The 19,342-nt window shown below is 56.1% G+C and overlaps 6 protein-coding genes across 6 annotated transcripts; 3 read left to right on the forward strand and 3 right to left on the reverse strand.

The window, feature by feature from the left end:
• Positions 1 to 1,682: 1,682 nt before the first annotated feature.
• Positions 1,683 to 2,522, reverse strand: ENH_00044660 (hypothetical protein; the record flags this gene model as incomplete). Its single annotated transcript, XM_013580933.1, has 2 exons — positions 1,683 to 2,260; positions 2,495 to 2,522. 2 exons carry the CDS (start codon positions 2,520 to 2,522, stop codon positions 1,683 to 1,685), a joined length of 606 nt encoding a protein of 201 aa, XP_013436387.1.
• A 97-nt stretch (positions 2,523 to 2,619) lies between these two features.
• ENH_00044670 (hypothetical protein) lies at positions 2,620 to 3,402 on the forward strand (the record flags this gene model as incomplete). The annotated part of the gene is made up of 2 exons (XM_013580934.1): positions 2,620 to 2,654; positions 3,159 to 3,402. 2 exons carry the CDS (start codon positions 2,620 to 2,622, stop codon positions 3,400 to 3,402), a joined length of 279 nt encoding a protein of 92 aa, XP_013436388.1.
• Positions 3,403 to 3,604: 202 nt separating this feature from the next.
• On the reverse strand, positions 3,605 to 8,915 carry ENH_00044680 (programmed cell death protein, putative; the record flags this gene model as incomplete). The annotated part of the gene is made up of 6 exons (XM_013580935.1): positions 3,605 to 3,832; positions 5,264 to 5,353; positions 6,490 to 6,654; positions 6,833 to 7,062; positions 7,460 to 8,381; positions 8,745 to 8,915. 6 exons carry the CDS (start codon positions 8,913 to 8,915, stop codon positions 3,605 to 3,607), a joined length of 1,806 nt encoding a protein of 601 aa, XP_013436389.1.
• A 760-nt stretch (positions 8,916 to 9,675) lies between these two features.
• Positions 9,676 to 10,612, forward strand: ENH_00044690 (hypothetical protein; the record flags this gene model as incomplete). The annotated part of the gene is made up of 3 exons (XM_013580936.1): positions 9,676 to 9,732; positions 9,980 to 10,123; positions 10,346 to 10,612. 3 exons carry the CDS (start codon positions 9,676 to 9,678, stop codon positions 10,610 to 10,612), a joined length of 468 nt encoding a protein of 155 aa, XP_013436390.1.
• A 1,489-nt stretch (positions 10,613 to 12,101) lies between these two features.
• Positions 12,102 to 13,081, forward strand: ENH_00044700 (hypothetical protein, conserved; the record flags this gene model as incomplete). Its single annotated transcript, XM_013580937.1, has 3 exons — positions 12,102 to 12,245; positions 12,421 to 12,553; positions 12,777 to 13,081. 3 exons carry the CDS (start codon positions 12,102 to 12,104, stop codon positions 13,079 to 13,081), a joined length of 582 nt encoding a protein of 193 aa, XP_013436391.1.
• Positions 13,082 to 17,126: 4,045 nt separating this feature from the next.
• On the reverse strand, positions 17,127 to 18,973 carry ENH_00044710 (cytochrome b5-like heme/steroid binding domain-containing protein, putative; the record flags this gene model as incomplete). Its single annotated transcript, XM_013580938.1, has 3 exons — positions 17,127 to 17,720; positions 17,928 to 18,010; positions 18,451 to 18,973. 3 exons carry the CDS (start codon positions 18,971 to 18,973, stop codon positions 17,127 to 17,129), a joined length of 1,200 nt encoding a protein of 399 aa, XP_013436392.1.
• Positions 18,974 to 19,342: the final 369 nt, after the last annotated feature.

Consider the following 19,342-nt stretch of genomic DNA (forward strand, 5'->3'; position numbering starts at 1 on the left):
TTTATGTTTAGTTTTCGACTTTGGCAATTCTACAGCTGGCCCTTTATTTGCACTTTTTCAATAAAAAGAACTACTCAGCGCACGCTCAGACACCTGGACACTGCCCACAACATGCATGCATGCATGCATGCCTTCATGCATGCATGCATGCATGCATGCACACATGCATGAAGGCATGCATAGATGCATGCATGCACACATGCATGCATGCATGTATGCGCACATGCATGCATGCATGCATGCACGCATTTCATCAACAAAACTGCAACCAGTGCACACGTTCGCGTGCATGCATGGAGGTGTGTGCATGCATGCAGGTGCATGCATGCATGCAGGTGAGTGCATGCATGCAGGCGCATGCATGCATGCAGGTGAGTGCATGCATGCAGGTGAGTGCATGCAGTGTTTGGGGCTGACTGCAGTTGGGGGGGATTTTGGACTTGATGAAAGAGTGAAAAGAACTTCCGGGGCCTTTGAGGAGAAGAGCGGCCTTTGGAGACAGACAGCGCATTGACTCTCCGCAGGACCCCACACAATGGAGACTGTCGATGAACTCCATCTCGTCGGAGATAGGGAGACACACCCAGTGTTCTGCTGCTGCTGCTGTTGCTGCTGCTGCTGCTGCTGCTGCTGACTCATCCATCAGCCGCACCACTGCGCTGTCTCCGCAGAAGTGCCGGTCTGCTGCTCGCTGCAGCTCCGACGACGCTGAGCAACACAGCCCACGGGGAACACACAGCTAGCTAGCTAGCTAGCTAGCTAGCTAGCTAGCGGCTATCTGGCTAGCTAGCTAGCTAGCGGCTATCTGGCTAGCTAGCTGGCGAGCTGGCTGGCTGGCTAGATAGCTAGCTGGAGAGCTGGCTAGATAGCTAGCTGGCTAGCTAGCTAGCTGATGAGCTGGCTGGCTAGCTAGCTGGCTAGCTGGCTAGTTGGTGAGCTGGCTGGCTAGCTTGCTGGCTAGCTAGTGAGCTAGCTGCGCGACTCAGGGGGACCTGGCTAGCTAGCGGGTCCAGCGCTGGCTAGCTGACTCCCTCCAACCTGCTTCCCGCGTGGGCCCGTCGAACTAGCTATTCAGCGCTACACAGCTAGCTAGAGAGCTAGCTAGCTAGCTAGGCAGCTAGCTAGCTTGCTGGGCGCCCGCTCAGCAGCTAGCTGGCTGACTAGCTAGCTGCCTCATTGGGGTGCCCGGCAAGTCGACGGCTAGCTAGCTGCCTCCTGAGCTGGCTAGCCAGCCAGCCAGCTGCCACGACAACTGCCCACTGAGCTAGCTAGCTGGCTAGCTGCTTAGCTGGTTACTTATCCAGCCAGCCAACCAGCTAACTAGCTACCCAGCTAGCTACCCAGCCCTCCCCCCACTAGCTATCTACCCAGCTAGCACCCAACTAGCTAGCTACCCAGCTAGCCCACCCGCCCGCCAGCCCGCCAGCTAGCTAGCTCGCTAACTACCCAGCTAGGTAGCCAGCCAGCTGTCTAGCTAGCTAGCCAGCCGTGCGGCTAGCCAGCCAGCTGCGCGGCCATCCAGCCAGCTGCGTGGCTAGCCAGCTAGCTAGCTAGCTAGCTAACTAACTAACTAACTACCTAGCTAGCTACCTAGCTAGCTAGCTAGCTAGCTAACTAACTAACTAACTACCTAGCTAGGAAACTAACTAACTGCCTAGCTAGCTAGCTAGCTAGCTAGCTAGCTAGCTGGGGGGCTCACTGCACCAGCGCTTGAGGAGCTCGTGCCTGTCGAGGGGCAGCAAGTGTTTCTGGGCCCCCTGGCGGGGCTTGCCGGGGCAGTTGAAGGCCTGGAGACAAACGTCGAGACAAGTCCCCATTTTTTGCAAATTCAGAGACTCCAAAAGGAGACAGTAAACTGTCCCCTCCAGGGCCCGCGCGGCCATGCGGCCGCCCCCCGGAAAGGCCACTTCGCACTCCAAGTCCAGCTGCGCCTGCAGCACTGACGGGGTCACCGGCACTGTCTCCTTTTCCTGGGGGGCCCCCTGGGTCTCTTCCGGGTCCTGGGGGGCCCCCTGGGTCTCTTCCGGGTCCTGGGGGGCCCCCTGGGTCTCTTCCGCGTTTTGGGGGGCCCCCCCGGAGGCCCCCGAGGCCCCATGGGCGTCTAAGGCTGCTGCTGCACCGTCTGCTGCTGCTGCTGCTGCGCCGTTTGCTGCTGCTCCTTCTTTTGCTGCTGCTGCTGCTGCTGCTGTCTCTTTTTCTTCTTTGTCCTTATTCTTTGACTTAAAGAGGTTCCAGAACCACTGCGTCTTCGCCCTCTGCTCTGCGCCCACACAAACCCTAAACCCTAAACCCTAAACCCTAAACCCTAAACCCTAAACCCTAGGCTGGAGACCAAGACGGCTCAGGTGGAGCACGCCACTCTCCCAGTCAAGCTTTGCAGCTACTTCTCACACCCTGGCCCAATCTTCAAACCCCAAACCCTAAACCCTAGCCCCAGACCCTAAACCCTAAACCCTAAACCCTAAACCCTAAACCCTAAACCCTAAACCCTCACGGAGGTAGCTGCGTCCCAGGGACTCCATGAAACTCCACTGTTCCTTATTTTCTTCATTTACATGCAAATCAAAAGCCCCAGCTTTATGCAATTCTTTCAAAAGCTTTTTTTGTCCCTTTCTGTGAATGTACATTTTGAGGCCCCCCCCCTCAAACAAAGGGTACGAATAAAAGGCCCTTGTCACGGCTTGTTCGAGTTGGGGGTTTGCGGGGGGCCCCCCGGGGGCCCCCCGGGGGCCCCTCCGGGGGCCCCCCCTGAGGGGGCCCCCCCCCTCCCTCACGGCCTCCAGGAACGCCAGCTTGGGGGGCCCCCTGGAGGGCCCCAGAGACACGGGGGCCCTCCGGGACTCAGGGGGCCCCCGGGGCCCACTTCTTTTGTCCCCTTTTGTCTCCAAAGCAGCCTGTGGGGCCCCACAGGAGGGGCCCCCCGCGGCGCAGGTCCCCGGGGGGCCCCCCTGAGGTGTACGTACACCTGAAGCCAGCCCCTGCTGCGCAAAGGACAAAAACTCGGGGGCCCCCTGCAGCAGCAAATGGGGGGAGTTGCTGCGGCGCAGTGCTGCGGGCCCCACACGCAAGCAGCAAAAAGGGACTTGCTGCTGCTTGCTGCTGCTTGCTGCTGCAGCAAGCCGGAAGGGCTGCTGCTGCTGCTGCTGCTGCTGCTGCAGCGGCAGCAGCGCGGCAGCAGCAGCGGCGGAAGAAGCGGCGGCAGACAAGGCAGCAGCAGCAGCGAAGGTAGTCGCAGCGGCAGCAGCAAGAATAGCAGCAGCAGCAGCAACGGAAATGCAGCAGCAGCAGCAGCAGCAGCAGAAGAGCAAGAGCAGCAGCAGCAAACGGACAGCTGCAGCAGAAGTGGCAGCAGAGGACCGCAGCAGCATGAGCTCTCTGGGCACTTCGGCTTCCCAGCTGTAGCCGAGCCTAGGGTTTAGGGTTTAGGGTTTAGGGTTTAGGGTTTGGGCCTTGACTCACTGGGGATGTTATTGACCTCTAGGGGGCTGCTGCTGGGTTTTGCTGCTGCTGCTGCTGCTGCTGCTGCACTGCCAGTTAGCTGCAGGGCCTAAAGAGGAGACAGCAGACAGCGTGTGTGGGTGTTTCTGGGGGCCCATTGGCCTTGCTAGCCCTGCTGCTGCTGCTGCTGCTGCTGCTGCTGCTGCTGTTGCTGCTGCTGCTGCTGCTCGGGAGACTCACCGGCGAGAAGCCGAGGCAGCAAAGGAGCAGCAGCAGCAGCAGCAGCTGCTGCTGCTGCTGCAGCAGCAGCAGCATCCTGGCCGAGGCCGTCGTCCCCAGGTGTCTGTACAGCTCGAGCCCGCGGCGGCGCAGGGGCCCCGGGGCCCCCCCGGCGCTGAAATAAAAGTTGAATTAAAAATAGATTAATTATTAAAATAAATAAATGCGAAAAAAGCAAAGAAAAAGCAGCAGCAGCAGCAGCAGCAGCAGCAGCAGCAGCAGCAGGCCTGGACCGAACCACTGCCGCAGTCGCGCTGAGGTGTACGTACACCTCAGATCCGCAAGGACCCTCTGCAGCAAACAAGCCCTTTTGCGAACTTCCAAGTTAATTCATTTTTTCCAGTTTGACAAAAAAGAGAGACAGCAGCAGGGGGCTAAACAAGAAAGCCAGCAGCAGCAGCAGCAGCAGCAGCAGCAGCAGCAGCAGCAGCAGCAGCAGCCAGCTGCTGCGCTGGGAGCGTCGCCGCTGAGGTGTACGTACACCTTGACCCCAGGTGTCTCCTTTCTCTGTCTCCAACCCCACACTTTAGAGACCAAGTTTTTCCCGCGAAGCTTCAGCTAGAAACTGAACCCCTGGCCCACAACCCCAAACCCTAAACCCTAAACCCTAAACCCTAAACCCTAAACCCTAGTTGCGCGGCTGTTATTTCTCCCAACGCCCATCGCGTTCTGAAAGCCCCAAAATAAGCCCATCAAGTTCTTAAAGATCTCCTAGTGTGCAAGCCCATTTGCTGCTGCTGCTGCTGCAGCAGCAGCAGCTGCTGCTGCTGTTGCTGCTGCTGCAGTTGCCGCTAGCGCCTGCACTGCTGCTGCTGCTACTGCTACTGTTGCTGCTGCTGCTACTGTTGCTGCTGCTGCTTCTGCTGCTGCTGCTGCTGCTGCTGCTGCTAATCAGCGGAGACGAACTGCAGCAGCTGTCCCCTCGCGGTGTCCCTACAGCTGTTTGGGCCTTTGGAAGCAAAAAGAACTAAAAGTTCCATTTAAAATAAAATGCAACTCAGCAGCAGCAGCAGCAGCAGCAGCAGCAACAGCAGCAGCAGCAGCAGAAATGCTTCAAAATAAAATTGAGTCTGCAGCAGCAAAAGCTCTTGCGGAAGCACTGCAGCGCAGCAGCGCCAGCTGTCTCCTTGCTGCTTCACTGCGTCTCTTTTTGTCTTTTTGTCTTTTCAGATTTTCTTTTCTTTCTGTCTCCTTTTGTGTCCCTTTTTGTCTCCTTTTGCTTCTTTTCTGTCCCTTTTCTCTTCTTTTTGTCTCCTTTTTCTCTCCTTTTTCTCTTCTTTTGTCTCTTTTCCTTTTGTCTCCTTTTTGTTTTCTTTTGTCTCCTTTTCCCCTTTTCTGTCTCCGCAGCAGCAGCCGCTGTCTCCAAGTGTGGGGCCCCACACCTGGGGTGTCTGTACACCTCGCGGGTGTCTGTACACCTCGCGGGTGTCTGTACAGCTCAGCTGTGCAGCGGGTCCGGCTGCGCATAAACGAACTCTTCTCTGTATCCACTGTCTCCTTTTGAGAAGCAGCAGCAGCTTTTGCTGCTGCAGCAAAACACTGCAACAGCCCCGAAGGCCAGCCGCTCCAGTGCTGCTGCTGCTGCGGGATCCGATCCCACGCCCTCCGCCAGAAACGACAGCAGCTGCGGCTGCACCTGCAGCAGCAGCAGCAGCAGCAGCAGCAGCAGCAGCAGCAGCAGCAGCAGCAAATTGGGCAGAGACAACTTTAAAGGCGCGGCACAGGCCTTGCTCCAGCTAAAGTGTCTCCTGTCTCTCTTTTGTCCCTTATCTCTGTCTCTTTAAGTCTCCTCAATGCATGCATTATTGACAGGCATTGCTCCAGCTAAAGTGTCTCCTGTCTCTCTTTTGTCCCTTATCTCTGTCTCTTTAAGTCTCCTCAATGCATGCATCATTAATGCATGCATGCATGCATTAATGATGCATGCATGCATGCACTAATGATGCATGCATGCATGCACTAATGATGCATGCATGCATGCATTAATGATGCATGCATGCATGCATTAAAAGAACTTCTTAAGAAAATAAAACTGTCTCCTTAAAGCCTTGGAAAGAACTTGTTAATAAAATAAAACTGTCTCCTTAAGCCTTGGAAAGAACTTCTAAAGTATATAGAAAATAAAACTGTCTCCTCGAGAACTCGTGAATAAAACAAACTGTCTCCTCAAGAACTCGTGAATAAAACAAACTGTCTCCTCAAGAACTCGTTAATAAAACAAACTGTCTCCTCAAGAACTTGTAAATAGAATAAAACTGTCTCCTCAAGAACTTGTAAATAGAATAAAACTGTCTCCTCAAGAACTCGTTAATAAAATAAAACTGTCTCCTCAAGAACTCGTTAATAAAATAAAACTGTCTCCTCAAGAACTCGTTAATAAAATAAACTGTCTCCTCAAGAATTCATTAATAAAATAAAACTGTCTCCTCAAAACTCGTTAATAAAATAAAACTGTCTCCTCAAAACTCGTTAATAAAACAAAACTGTCTCCTCAAGAACTCTTAATAAAACAAAACTGTCTCCTCAAGAACTCGTGAATAAAATAAAACTGTCTCCTCAAGAACTCGTTAATAAAATAAAACTGTCTCCTCAAAACTCGTTAATAAAATAAAACTGTCTCCTAGGCCCGACCTGGAACTCGAAGTGTCTCCTTTCTCCGCAGCAGCAGCGGGGGACTTGTGGGGTTTGGAGTTGCTGCTGGCTGAAGGGCCACAAGGGGTCTCCTTGCTGCGCAAATCGCAGCACTTGTCCCCTTGTGGGGTGTCTCCTCACTCTTTGCAAAAACAACTCCAGCTGTCTGTCTCCTTTTGCTGTCTCCAAGTGAATTTCCTCAAAAGCCGCCAACTCCGAGCAGTCCAGCTCCTCCTCTGCGCGCCCAACGTGCTGCTGCTGCTGCTGCTGCTGCTGCTGCTGCTGCTGCTGCTGCTGCTGCGGTGGCTACGGCTGCGGCAGCAGCAGCAGAGAAGCAGCGGCAGCCAAGCAGCAGCAGCAGCAGCAGCAGCAGCGAAGCAGCAGCAGCAGCAGCAAAGCAGCAGCAAAGCAGCAGCAGCAAGCAGCAGCGGGCTTGGCAGGGTTTAGGGTTTAGGGTTTAGGGTTTACCAGGGTTTTGAGTGACGTTTCGGTGGTAGTTGAGGAGCAGCTGCTCCTCGTGGGAGAGTTTGCTGCTGCTGCTGCTGCTGTCTCCTTTTTGCAGCCGCAGCAGCAGCGCCTCAAGTGTCTCCTTTTGCGAGGTGTCTGTACACCCCAAGTCCTCTGTCTCCGCCCGCAAGGGACTCTCTTTAAAGGAGACAAAAACGCTGCCGAACTTGAGCCGCTTCAGGCACCGCGGGTGCAGCACTTTGCTCGCTGCAGCCCCAAACCCTAAACCCTAAACCCTAAACCCTAAACCCTAAACCCTAAACCCTAAACCCTGGGCGCTGGCGCGGGACTTAGTGCGGGTGGCAGCAGCCGCTTCGAACCCTCAGGCTAAACCCTGCGGCGAAGCTGGAGCCAAGTGTGCGCCACCCACAAACCCTAAACCCTAAACCCTAAACCCTAAACCCTAAACCCTGGAACTTGCTGCCAAGTCGACACTACCATTCAAGCGCTGAGAGGCGCTAGGGTTTAGGGTTTAGGGTTTAGGGCTAGGGTTTAGAGCATAGGGCCTGGAAACTCTTTAGAAAGTGAAGACCTAGGGTCTGTCGAGCGGCAGCTGCGGACTAGGGTTTAGGGTTTAGGGTTTAGGGTTTAGGGTTTGAGTTACCTTTGATGTGTTCTGCGTCTAGCAGCAGCAAACCCCGCTGGTCTGCTTCTGTGTCTTCTGCTTCGAAGTTTCCTTCATCTAAATCCACAACATTTGGAACATCTGTCTCCTCTTCAGATTCTGCTGCTGCTGCTGCTGCTGCTGCTGCTGCTGCGCGCTGCTGCTGCAGCACGCTCTGCAGCCGCCGCTCCTCCCGCAGCAGCTGCTGCTGCAGCAAACCAGCAGCAGCAGCAAGATCTGTCTCCCCAACTGTCTCCCCGCCAGCCAGCCCGCACACGGGGCAGCAGCAAAAGTGTCTCTGCTGCTCTCCGCGCTGCAGCTGCCTGATGACTCGCAGCTTAGTGGCCATGTCAATGACCTGGTGCTGCTGCTGCTGCTGCTGCTGCTGCTGCTGCTGCTGCTGCTGCTGCTGCTGCTGCTGCTGAGGCTTTGGCGTTGCTGCTGCAGCGCCAGGGGCTGCTGCGGCCGCGTCTGCGCTACTGCTGCTCTGCTCCTCCCTCTCTCCGTCTTCCCGCTTCTGCTGCTGCTGCTGCTGCTGTTGCTGCTGCTGCTGCTGCTGCTGCTGGGGCTTTGGCGCTGCTGCTGCAGCGCCAGGCGCTGCTGCGGCCGCGTCTGCGCTGCTGCTGCTGCTGCCGTTCTGGCTGTCGCCGCCGCTGCTGCTGCTCTGCTCCTCCCTCTTTCCCTCTTCCCGCTCCTGCTGCTGCTGCTGCTGCTGCTGCTGCTGCTGCTGCTGCTGCCAGAGTCTCCAAAACTCCTTCTTGGACTCGAAGTAAGTGGAGATTGCGCAGTTGGGGTACTCCTCGTTTTCCCTGGGGAGGTGTACAGACACCGCGCGGAAGTGGACCCCACAAGACAAGCAGCAAAACAAATAGAGACACCTGTGGAAGGAAGCAGCCGGGCCCTCCTCCTCCGGCGCGTAGACCTGCAGCAGCAGCAGCAGCAGCAGCAGCAGCAGCAGCAGCAGCAGCAGCAGCAGCGGCAGCGGGGAGTCAGCGGCGGCGGCGCAGCAGCAGCAGACGCTCGGCAGCAACCGCGGCTCCCGCCCAGCACCGAGAGCTGCTGCTGCAGCTTGAATTGCTGCAGCAGCAGCCGCAGCAGCAGCAGCTGCAGCAGCAGCAGCTGCAGCAGCAGCAGAGCCAGCAGCAACGGCAGCAGAAACATCCGCAGCAGCAGCACAGCTGCAGCGGCGGAACCAGCAGCAGCAGCAGCACCAGCTGCGCCCCCAGCAGCAGCACCCCATGCAGCAGCAGCAGCAGCAGCAGCAGCAGCAGCAGCAGCAGCGGACCTGGACGAGGAGGGTGAGGGGCACTTGGGGTGTACATACACTGCAGAACAAGTCCCCTGGCGGAGGCAAAGAATGCCAGTGCGGAAAACCCCCGACTTTGGAAGGAAAGAACCAGCGAGGGACTCGCTGTTCGGGCTGCATAAACCCTAGCAAAACCTCCTCCGCGTTCATCCTCGAGGGTTTAGGGTTTAGGGTTTAGGGTTTAGGGTTTAGGGTTTGGGGTTTGGGGTGGGGGGTGAGGCTTGGGGGAGGGGGTTGGCGCGCGCCGCGCGCCGCGCGCGCAGTCCGGGAAGCGAGGGTTTGCTTCGGGTCTGAGCTGCAACAAGATTAGGGTTTAGGGTTTAGGGTTTAGGGTTTAGGGTTTGGGGTCTGGGGCCTCGGGCGCAGGGCTGGGGAACTCGGGGACTTCCGGCAGTGCCTTCATTAAAACAATTGAAAAACAATGCGAAATTTAAATAGAATTCACAAAGATATAACCCCGAACTCGAAGCTCTAAACCCTAAACCCTAAACCCTAAACCCTAAACCCTAACCCCGAAGAGGACCGCTGCGCCGGCATGCGCCTTGGGCTCCAGAGTCCCGCGTTGTCCTTCTTTTTGATTTGTAGATTGGAAGAATTTAATTTCCAGTCATAAAAACTGAAGAAGTCCTTGCCAGGGACCGGGCTAGGGTTTAGGGTTTAGGGTTTAGGGTTTAGGGTTTAGGGTTTAGGGTTTGGGGCACCGTGTGGGGCCCCACCCTTTCTCCTTCCTCCTTTTGCTGCTCCCCACTGCAGCAAATCTTTTGGTGTTTAATTCGAGGGGACTTTGAGGTGTACGTACACCCCAGGAGAGACAGCCAACGCAGACCCTGCGCCGCCGCCAGGCCCGGGCTAGGGTTTAGGGTTTAGGGTTTAGGGTTTAGGGTTTAGGGCTTCACACCGGCAAGGCAAGATGAAGAGCCTCAACGACGAGCAGGAGGAGTCCATCATGTCCTTGGCGCTCCTCCAGGTGAGCCTGAGCTGCTAGTGACGGCTCGGGTTTAGGGTTTAGGGTTTAGGGTTTAGGGTTTAGGGTTTAGGGCTTAGGGTTTCGCATCCCCGCGAAGTTGCCGCGTTTTCTGGCTTCTCTTTCCCGCCGCAGCGAGCGCTCGAATTCGCCGCGAGTCCGCCTTCGGGCTCGTGGCCCGGGCGCCGGGCCTAGGGTTTAGGGTTTAGGGTTTAGGGTTTAGGGTTTAGGGTTTAGGGTTTGCGGGCAGAACAAGATAAAGAGAGACCCCCCGGCCTACCGCGAAGAATTCCTTTTGCAGCTAACCAACTTCAGGGGCCTCGCGGAGGCCCTGAAGCAGCAGCCCTACAGGCCCACGAGGAAGCTGCAGAGTCTCGTCATGTTCCTCGCCCACGTAAACCCTAAACCCTAAACCCTAAACCCTAAACCCTAAACCCTAGGCCGTGGTGCCGCTTTGCGCGGAAGCGCAACGCGGCGCAGCAGCGCCCTGAGCTCGGAGCCCAAACCCTAGGCCCTAGCGATTCTCCAGGCTCTCTGCCGGGCGCTGCCCCTAAACCCCAAACCCTAAACCCTAAACCCTAAACCCTAAACCCTAATTCTGGGGCTGCTGCTGCAGACCGCCCCTTGCTACAGCGCCGAAGTGCAAGACGCGTGGGCAGGGGGGCCCCCCAAGGGCCCCCAGGACTTGCCGGTGTTTGATGCGTTTGGTACGGAGTCCATACCAGCCCCGGGGGCCACCCGGGGGGGCCCCTCGCCTTCTGAAGAAGTAACGTGGGCAGGGGGGCCCCCCAAGGGCCCCCAGGACTTGCCGGTGTTTGACGCGTTTGGTACGGAGTCCATACCAGCCCCGGGGGGCCCCCCGGGGGGGCCCCTCGCCTTCTGAAGAAGTAAAACAAATTATTCTGGAGCTGCTGACTCAAGTGGAACTGCACCCGACCACCCGCCACGCGCTGCTTAACGCAATGCTGCTGTTGAGAAGCAGAAAAATGGTAAACCCTAAACCCTAAACCCTAAACCCTAAACCCTAGTCGCTCCCTGAAGGCTTGGCGGGCCCGCTTGGGGAGGCGGGGCCCGTCGGCGTGGGCTCTGGGGCGGTCTTTGGTAGTGCTCAGGGCTTAGGGTTTAGGGTTTACTAGGGTTTAGGGTTTAGGGTTTAGGGTTTAGGGTTTAGGGTTTAGGGTTTGGCGGTGTGTTTGCAGCTAAGCTGCGAAGAGCTGCTGCAGCAGGCGTTGTCTCTGTTGTCTTTGAAAGACAAGTTGTTGCGGCAGAGGCTGATGTCTTTCGTGGTGAAGGACGTTTCTAGGGTTTTCGCGAGCACCAACAGCATCCAAGTCAGGGTTTAGGGTTTAGGGTTTAGGGTTGCATCCAAGTCAGGGTTTAGGGTTTAGGGTTTAGGGTTTAGGGTTTAGGGTTTGTTGCTGGGGTTCGTATTCGATTTGTGGCTGCGCACGGGGACAGCGTCTGCCTGTTGGGGCGCGTCCCCGACGCCCCGCGCCCGGGCCCATGCTTAGGGTTTAGGGTTTAGGGTTTAGGGTTTAGGGTTTAGGGTTTAGGGTTTAGGGTTTAGGGTTTTGCTGCGCAGGGGCGGAACTCGCTGCTGGCGCGGCTGTTTGGCCTTTTGAAGTGTGGGGTGTCTCCGAGTGCGCCGCGGCTGGCGCTGCTGTGTCTCTTCCAGGTGTACAGACACCTCAGCGCCCGCAGCAAAACCCCACACCCCACAACTGCCAAAGTTGTCAACTCCATTGCGGGATCGTCTCTCGCTCCCGACTCCCGCCTCGCCCTCAGCGCCGCCCTCTTTCTCCTCGGAGAGATCCAGGCGCGTCGCCAGCTAGCTAGCTAGCTGGCTAGCTGGCTGGCTAGCTGGCTAGCTAGCTGGATAGCTGGCTAGCTAGCTAGCTGGCTAACTGGCTGGCTAGCTAGCTAGCTAGCTAGCTGGCTAGATAGCTAGCTAGCTAGCTGGCTAGATAGCTAGCTGGCTAGCTGGCTAGCTAGCTGGCTAGCTAGCTGGCTGCTAGCCACTGTGGCCAGCTGGCCAGCTAGCCAGTGGCTGGCCGGCCGCCTGCTCGCCAGCTAGCCACAGCGGCAGAGTGGCCAGCTAGCTAGCCCGTCGCCAGCTAGCCAGCTAGCTAGCTAGCCAGAGTAGCCAGCTAGCTAGCTAGCCAGGAGCTAGCCAGCCACCAGCTACCCAGCTAGCTAGCTAGCCAGCTCACTAGCTAGCCAGAGTGCCTAGCTAGCTACGCAGCCAGCTAGCTAGCTAGCTAACTAGCTAGCTGCAGGGCCTTAGGGGCAGCAGGCTTCCCAGCTAGCCAGCAGCTAGTTGGACATGGCTAGCTGGGTGGTGTTTTGGTGGGGTTGCTGCTCAGGCTGCAGCAATGCAAGCTAGCCACTCCATACAAGCTGATGAGGAGGAGGGGGAGGAAGCTGTTGCTGCTGCTGCTGCAGCAGAGCTGCAGCAGCACAGCGCGCTGCACTCCAAGAAAACCCTAGCAGCAAAGAGAAGACTCAAGAAGCAAAGGGTCCGCAGCGCGGGCCTGGTGCCTAGGGTTTAGGGTTTAGGGTTTAGGGTTTAGGGTTTGGGGCCGAGGGTTTGCAGCTCGTTGCGGCTGCCGCAGCTGCGCCCCGCGGCGCTGCGGCTGGCTCTGCAAGGGTTTAGGGTTTAGGGTTTAGGGTTTGTGGCTGTTGCTGCTGCAGCAACGCATCCAGAAGCGCCTAGTTCGCAAGCAGCAAAGAATTGAGGAGCAGCAAAGCCAGTTGGGTTCTGCTGCTTCTGCTGCCATTCTGGACCTCATTTACGACCCCTACTCGCTCGCGGAGAAGCTCTTCAGTAGGGTTTAGGGTTTAGGGTTTAGGGTTTAGGGTTTAGGGTTTAGGGTTTAGGGTTTGGGGCAGGGGTTCAGAGTCCGAGGGTTTCGCGCCTAGCGTTCAGCGCAGCGTCCCAACAGCGGCTCCCAACGGAGAAAGACTTAAGCCTCAACTTCGGACCCGAGGGTTTAGGGTTTAGGGTTTAGGGTTTAGGGTTTAGGGTTTAGGGTTTGGTGGGCGTGCAGGCCGCGTGCGGCAGCAGCGGGAGAGCTTCAGCACGCGGCTGGTGTTTGTGAATTTGCTGGCGCGGCTGGCGGGGCACCACCGGCTGCTGCTGTCTCCTTTTTATAATTACTTGTCTCTTTATTTGTCTCCAACTCAGAGACTGTCTCCGCAGCTGCTGGCAGCAGCAGCAACTGCTGCTCATGCTGCAGTGCCTGCAGCAGAGTTGCTGCCGCTCCTCAAGACCATTGCCGACAACTTCGTCACGGAAACCCGCGGCGAAGAGGCCATCACCCTCGGCCTCAACGCCGTAAACCCTAAACCCTAAACCCTAAACCCTAAACCCTAAGCCCTAAACCCTAAGCCCTAAACCCTAAACCCTCGGCGCCGCCCGGGGGCGCGGGCCGCCTGCCCCGCTCTCCACGCGCGCCGCACGGCGCGCGCGGCGCCGCCGCCGCACACTACGCTTTAGGGTTTAGGGTTTAGGGTTTAGGGTTTAGGGTTTAGGGTTTAGGGTTTGGGTGTGCGCCCAGATAACGGAAATTTGCAGTCGAAACCCGCAGTGCATGACCCAGGAACTGCTGGGGGACTTGCTGCTGTTCACGAAGCACAAGAGCAGCAAAAGTGTCTCTGCTGCAGCAAGGGGACTTTTGAATCTCTTTAGAGAGACAGCCCCGCAGCTGCTGCCGCGGGCCTTTCTGGGCAAAGAGGCGGCGCTGCAGCTGCAGCGCGGCCAGGTCCGTCCACTCCTGCTGCTGCTGCTGCTGCTGCTGCTGCTGCTGCTGCTGCTGCTGCTGGGGCCTTGTACGTGTGTGGGTGGTGTGTGGGTGGGTCCGTCGTCTGCTGCTGCTGCTGCTGCTGCTGCTGCTGCTGCTGCTGCTGGGGCTTTGTACGTGTGTGGGTGGTGTGTGGGTGGGTCTGTCGTCTGCTGCTGCTGCTGCTGCTGCTGCTGCTGCTGCTGTATTGGAGACAAAGGAGACAAAAAGAAATTCTCGCCGGGCCCCACACTTTCTTTTTGTCTTTTCTTTTTTGTCTCCTTTTTGTCCCCGCCGCCAATTGCTTCAGTTTCTTACAAACTGCTTTCTCGCTTTGCTGCTGCTGCTGCAGCTGCTGCTGCTGCTGCTGCTGCGGCGGCTGCGGCTGTGCCTTCTGTTATATTGCCATACTTTATTTATACTTCCTGCTGCTGGGCCCTTGCAGAAGTGTCTCCTTTGTCTCCTTTTTATTTCTGTCTCTTCTCCTTAGTTGCCTCCCCTTGTCTCCTCTCTCTGGAGTTCTCTGGGGTTTAGGGTTTAGGGTTTAGGGTTTAGGGTTTCCTTGGCTGCTTTGGCTGACGACTCGCCTGTGTGTTTCCTCTAAAGTGCTGCAATTTATATTTATATTTATATTTATTTATATTAATATTTATATTAATATTAATATTTATATTTATATTTGTTTTATATGTTTATTTTGAGAGGCAAAAGGAGACAAAAAGAAGCAAAAGAGTTAAAAAAAGAAAACAAAAAAGACAAAAAGAGAAAAAGAGGCAAAATTAAAAGGAGACAAAAGTGTGGGGTTTGGCTGCATGCATTCAGGTGTCTCTTCCTGTCTTTGGGGCTCCGAGTCATTCCACAACTTTGGATTTGCTGCCGCAGTTGGAGGCCCTGAAGAAGCAGTCGAAGCAGCAGCTGCAGCAGCTGCTGCTGCAGCAGCAGCAGCAGCAGCAGCAGGACGAGGAGACAGACGGAGGAGACAGCGACACGGAGGAGACAGACGGAGACAGCGAAGCAGATTCCGACTCGGAAGCGGCAGCAGACTCCGAGACAGAAGCAGCAACAGACACGGAGGCAGAAGCAGCAGCAGCAGCAGACACAGAAGCAGCAGCAGCAGCAGCAGCAGACACAGAAGCAGAGACAGACTCTGAAGAAGGAGACACGGAGGACGGAGACCCTTCGACAGACGAGGAGACAGACAACGAGCCCGACCCGCAGCAGCAGCAGCAGCAGCAGGAAGACCCAGCAGAGGCCACAGACGCAGACACAGCAGCAGCAGCAGCAGCAGCAGCAGCAGCAGCAGCAGCAGCGCCGATGGGGGGAGAAAGGCTGCTGTCTGATGCCGATTTTGCTGCTCTCAAGCTGCTGCGGGCGAAGCAACTTGCGCAGCAAATAAGGGGGGGCCCCCGGAGGGGGGGGGGCCCCCAAGTGGACTTGGAAAGGGACCAGAAGCTGCTGAAGCTGCTGGGGGCCGGCAGCAGCAGCAGCAGCAGCAGCAGCAGCAGCAGCAGCAGCGAAGACGGAGACAGCGAGGAGGAGACAGAAGGGACTGGGGTGCGCGCTGCTGCTTCGAGCTAAGAAATAAAGGACAGTTAGGAATTAAAAGAATTAAAATTTAAAAGAAATAAATTAAAAAATAAAAAGAAATAAATGAAATTAAAATGAAATAAATTTAAAAATAAAAATAAATGAAATTAATCGAAGAGACACAAAAGGCAAGTTCGCAGCAGCAAAAATGTCCCTGATTTTTTTTCCAGTTTTTTCGCCAAGTCCGAACAATTCAAACCCCCGCCGCCGCCGCCGCTGCTGCTGCTGGACGAGCTGCTGCTGCTGCTGCTGCTGCTGCTGCTGCTGCTGCCGCTGCTGCTGCTGCTGCTGCTGCTGCAGGAGGGTTTCGTGTCGGAGAGGGACTTGGAGGGGCTGGCGGGGCGGAAGCGGCGGCGGGCGCGGGAAAGGGAAAGAGACAGAGAAGAAAAACTTTTGAAAAAAAGAAAATTCGGAAATAAAAAAGTGTCTCCAAAAGAGACAGAGTCTCCGCGGGCCTCGAAGCCGCAGCGCGTCAAAAACAGAAGCAAACCGCTCCTCATGGTGCAGCAGGTCCGCAGGGTTTAGGGTTTAGGGTTTAGGGTTTAGGGTTTAGGGTTTGGGGTGGGGGGTTTTTCGCTCTTTTGAAGTGGAGTTTTGTCTCTTTTTGGTTCTTTCCACTTTTAACATTTTGGTCTTTTTTTGTCTTTTTGAAGTAAAACATTTTGTCGCTTTTTGTCTCTTTTGACTTTAAAAATAAAAGACATTTTTGTCTCTTTTGTCTTTTAAAATTAAAATTCTTTTCCCTTTTTGTGTCTTAGAATTAAAAACACATTGTCTCTTTTTCTCTCTTCCGAAATTAAAAACATTTTCTCTTTTTGTCTCCTTTGATGTTAAAAAAAAAGAGCATTTTCGTCTCTTTTGAAATTAAAAAAAAACATTTTTTGTCTCTTTTTGTCTCCTTTGAAATAAAAAAAAGGATTTGGTCTCCTTTTGTCTCTGTTGAAATTAATAAAAGCATTTTTGTCTCTGATGAAATTAAAAAAGCATTCTTTTGTCTCTTTTTGTTTCTTTTGAAATTAAAAAAATATTTTTTTTTTATTTTTCAGAGTCGGCGTTTGCGGGAAAAGAAGCAGCTGAGTGTGAAGGAAAAAGCCGCGAATTTAAAACGCAAAATTAAAAACCTGAAAAAGAGCCAAGTCGGAAAACCCAGGCGACGCAAGAGGTAACGCCCAGCTAGCTAGCTAGCTAGCTAGCTAGCTAGCTAGCTAGCTAGGTGGCTGGGTGGCCAGCTGGGTAGCTAGCTAGGTAGCTAGCTGGGTGGCTAGCAAGCTACCTACGTAGCTAGCTGGGCAGCTAGCTAGCTAGCTAGCAGGCCGGCACGCAGCTGCCCAGAACGTGCGTGCTGGCTAGCTAGCTAGCTAGCTGTCAAGCACACTGCTAGCCAAGATGTACGTGCTAGCTAGCTAGCTAGCTAGCCAGCTGGCTGCCTAGCACTTGGCTTGCCAACAAATACGTGCTGGCTAGCTGCCTAGCGGCCAGCTAGCCAACATATGCCTGCTAGCTAGCCAGCTGGCTAGCTAGCCGAAAGATGGCTAGCTCCACACACCAGCTAGCCAAAGGCTAGCGAAAGTTGCTCCAGCTAGCTAGCTAGCCAGCCAGCCAGCCAGCCAGCCAGCCAGCTAGCTAGCTAGCTAGCTAGCTGGAGGCACTAGTTCCGGGCTAACGCCGCAACTCGAGGGTCTACAATTTCAACAAGTCCTTGCCCCTAATTAGCTGCCAATACCTCCAGCTAGCTACGCCCCTCACGCCCCTCAGCTAGCTGGCTAGCTAGCTAGTTGGCTAGCTAGCTAGCTAGCTAGCTGATTGGCTAGCTAGGTAGCTAGCTAGCTAGCTGGGTAGCTAGCTGCCTTGCCCAGTTGGCTAGCTAGCTAGCTAGCTAGCTGATTGGCTAGCTAGGTAGCTAGCTAGCTAGCTGGGTAGCTAGCTGCCTTGCCCTGTCCCCTGAGCCCTCTAGACTCAAGGCAGTGAACAAAACCCTAAAGCCTAAAACCCTAAACCCTAGCCCTTTCTTCCCAAGCCCCTAAAGACCCTTCAGGATCCAAACTGAGGGGTCCTGGGGGCCCCCTCCACTTCTGGGGGCCCCCCAAGCCCTGGGGGCCCCTCTGGGGGCCCCTCGAGGTCTGCGGGTTCCTCCAGGGTGGGCGGCAGAGTCCGCTGGGGCCCCCCGGGGGCCCCCAGAGAGCCCCCGGGGGCCCCCTGGGGGCCCCCCTGGGGGCTCCCCTGGGGGCCCCCCTGGGGGCCCCCCTGGGGGCCCCCCGCGCGGGCTTGGGGCCCCCTCAAAAGAGGGTCTCTGCTGCGCCTGAGGAGGGGCAGCGGCGCGGGGGGCAGGAAGGGCAGCAGCGTGCTGCCGGCGCCGCCGCTGCTGCTGCCGCTGCTGCTGCTGCTGCTGCTGCTGCTGCTGCTGCAGGGGCCCTGCTGCTGCAGCAGCCCCACCTGGCAGTTGAGCAAAATGTACTTGTAGTTGACCCAGGGGTGCCGCTGCTTGAACTGCTGCAGGGCCTCCTCTCCTGCTGCAGCAAGCAGCAGCTGGGGGCCCCCCGGGTGGAAGTCCAAGTAAGGAGACAAGTCATAAACCACGCCCCCGAGGGCCATCCAGCAGTCTCCGCGTTTGCGGTGCTTCGCCAGCTGCGCGCAAGTGCAGCAATTGATTTTTCGCCAAGTTTTTTCTTCTTTTTATTCCCCCTTTTAGGGTTTGCGATTCCCGCGAGAAAAACCCGCAAAAACCACCAAGAATCAACCAAAACCGCCACAAACTCGCGATGCTAGCGACCCTTTAGGGTTTAGGGTTTAGGGTTTAGGGTTTAGGGTTTAGGGTTTCGCGCTGCAGCCGACCTCCTCCGGCGTAATCGGACGCAGCGGATCTTCCCGCGGCTTGTTCGCAGCCATCAACTCCCGAAAGCGACTCTGGTTAGAGACTGCAGCAGCAGCAGCAGCAGCAGCAGCGGTTGCAGCAGCAGCGGTTGCAGCAGCAGCAGTTGCAGCAGCAGCAGTTGCAGCAGCAGCAGTTGCAGCAGCAGCAGTTGCAGCAGCAGCAGCGGGAGCGGCAATGGCGGCGGCGCCAGCACCGTGCTTGCAGCAGCAACAGCAGCAACAGCAACAGTGGCAGTAACGGCAGCAGCAGCAACAGCAGCAATGGCAGCAATAGCAGCAGCAGCAGCAGCAGCAGCAGCAGCAGCAAAGCGCATGACTAAAAAGGAGCGAATAAAGAAAGAAAAATAAAGAAAAGACGGCGAGAGATAATAAGACTTGGCAGCAGCAACAGAAGCAGCAGAAGTACCAACAGCAGCAACAGCAGCAACAGCAGCAACAGCAGCAGCAGCAGCAGCAGCAGCAGCAGCAGCAGCAGCAGCCTTACCTCCCATGCGCCCTGCAGTGCTGATGCGTCCCCCCATGTTCCCTGTTTGCTGCAGCTGCAGCAGCTGCTGCTGCTGCTGCATTTTTGCTGCATGCGACTGCAGCAAACCCTCAATGGGCATCTGCGGCCTCAACGGGGTAAAGGCTGGCCTGCTGCTGCTGCTGCTGCTGCTGCTGCTGCTGCTGCTGCTGCTGTCGTCGTCGTCGGAGTCGGGAGGCCTCAGAATACGAATAGAGCCCGACTCAGCTACTGTCCCTATGCGGAGAGGCGCAGCAGGCGGCGCAGCAAGTGCTGCTGCTGCTGCTGCTGCTGCTGCTGCTGGTGCTGCTGCGGCTTCTGGCGCTGCTTCTGCTGCTTCTGCCGCTGCTGCTGCATTTGGTGCTGCAGCTAATGCTGCAGACGATGCTGGTGCGGTCCTTGTTCCCGCTGCTGCTGCTGTCGGTGCTGCTTTTGCTGCTGCTGCTGCTGCTGCTGCTGCTGCTGCTGCTTGTGCAGCAGCAGCAGCACCGCCATCAGCATCCATTGAGCCTATTAAGACCCGCAGGTTTTCAAATATGAAATGCAGCAGGCAGCGCAGCAGGGCCCGGGTGCATGCAGAGCTCGGGACACAGCTCAACGCCGCTGCTGCTGCTGCTGCTGCTGCTGCTGCTGCTGCTGCTGCTTTTGCTGCTGCTGCGTCTTTTGCTGCTGTCTTTGAGTCTGAAGGGGCGAATTAACTGCTTGGCGGCGAAGCTGGGGCCAGGCTGCGGTGTACGTACACCTGAGATCGGCGCATGCAATGCATGCGCTCCGGCTTTGGGGCTTTTTGGCCTCAGGGAGCCTCGGGGCCTTTTGTCTTTTTCCCTGCGGACTTTTCTTTTAATTTTTAATTTGTTGCATTTAATTTTAATTA

This window comes from Eimeria necatrix, genomic scaffold, assembly GCF_000499385.1.
Source record: "Eimeria necatrix Houghton genomic scaffold, Enh_scaff336, whole genome shotgun sequence".
NCBI lineage: Eukaryota > Apicomplexa > Conoidasida > Eucoccidiorida > Eimeriidae > Eimeria > Eimeria necatrix.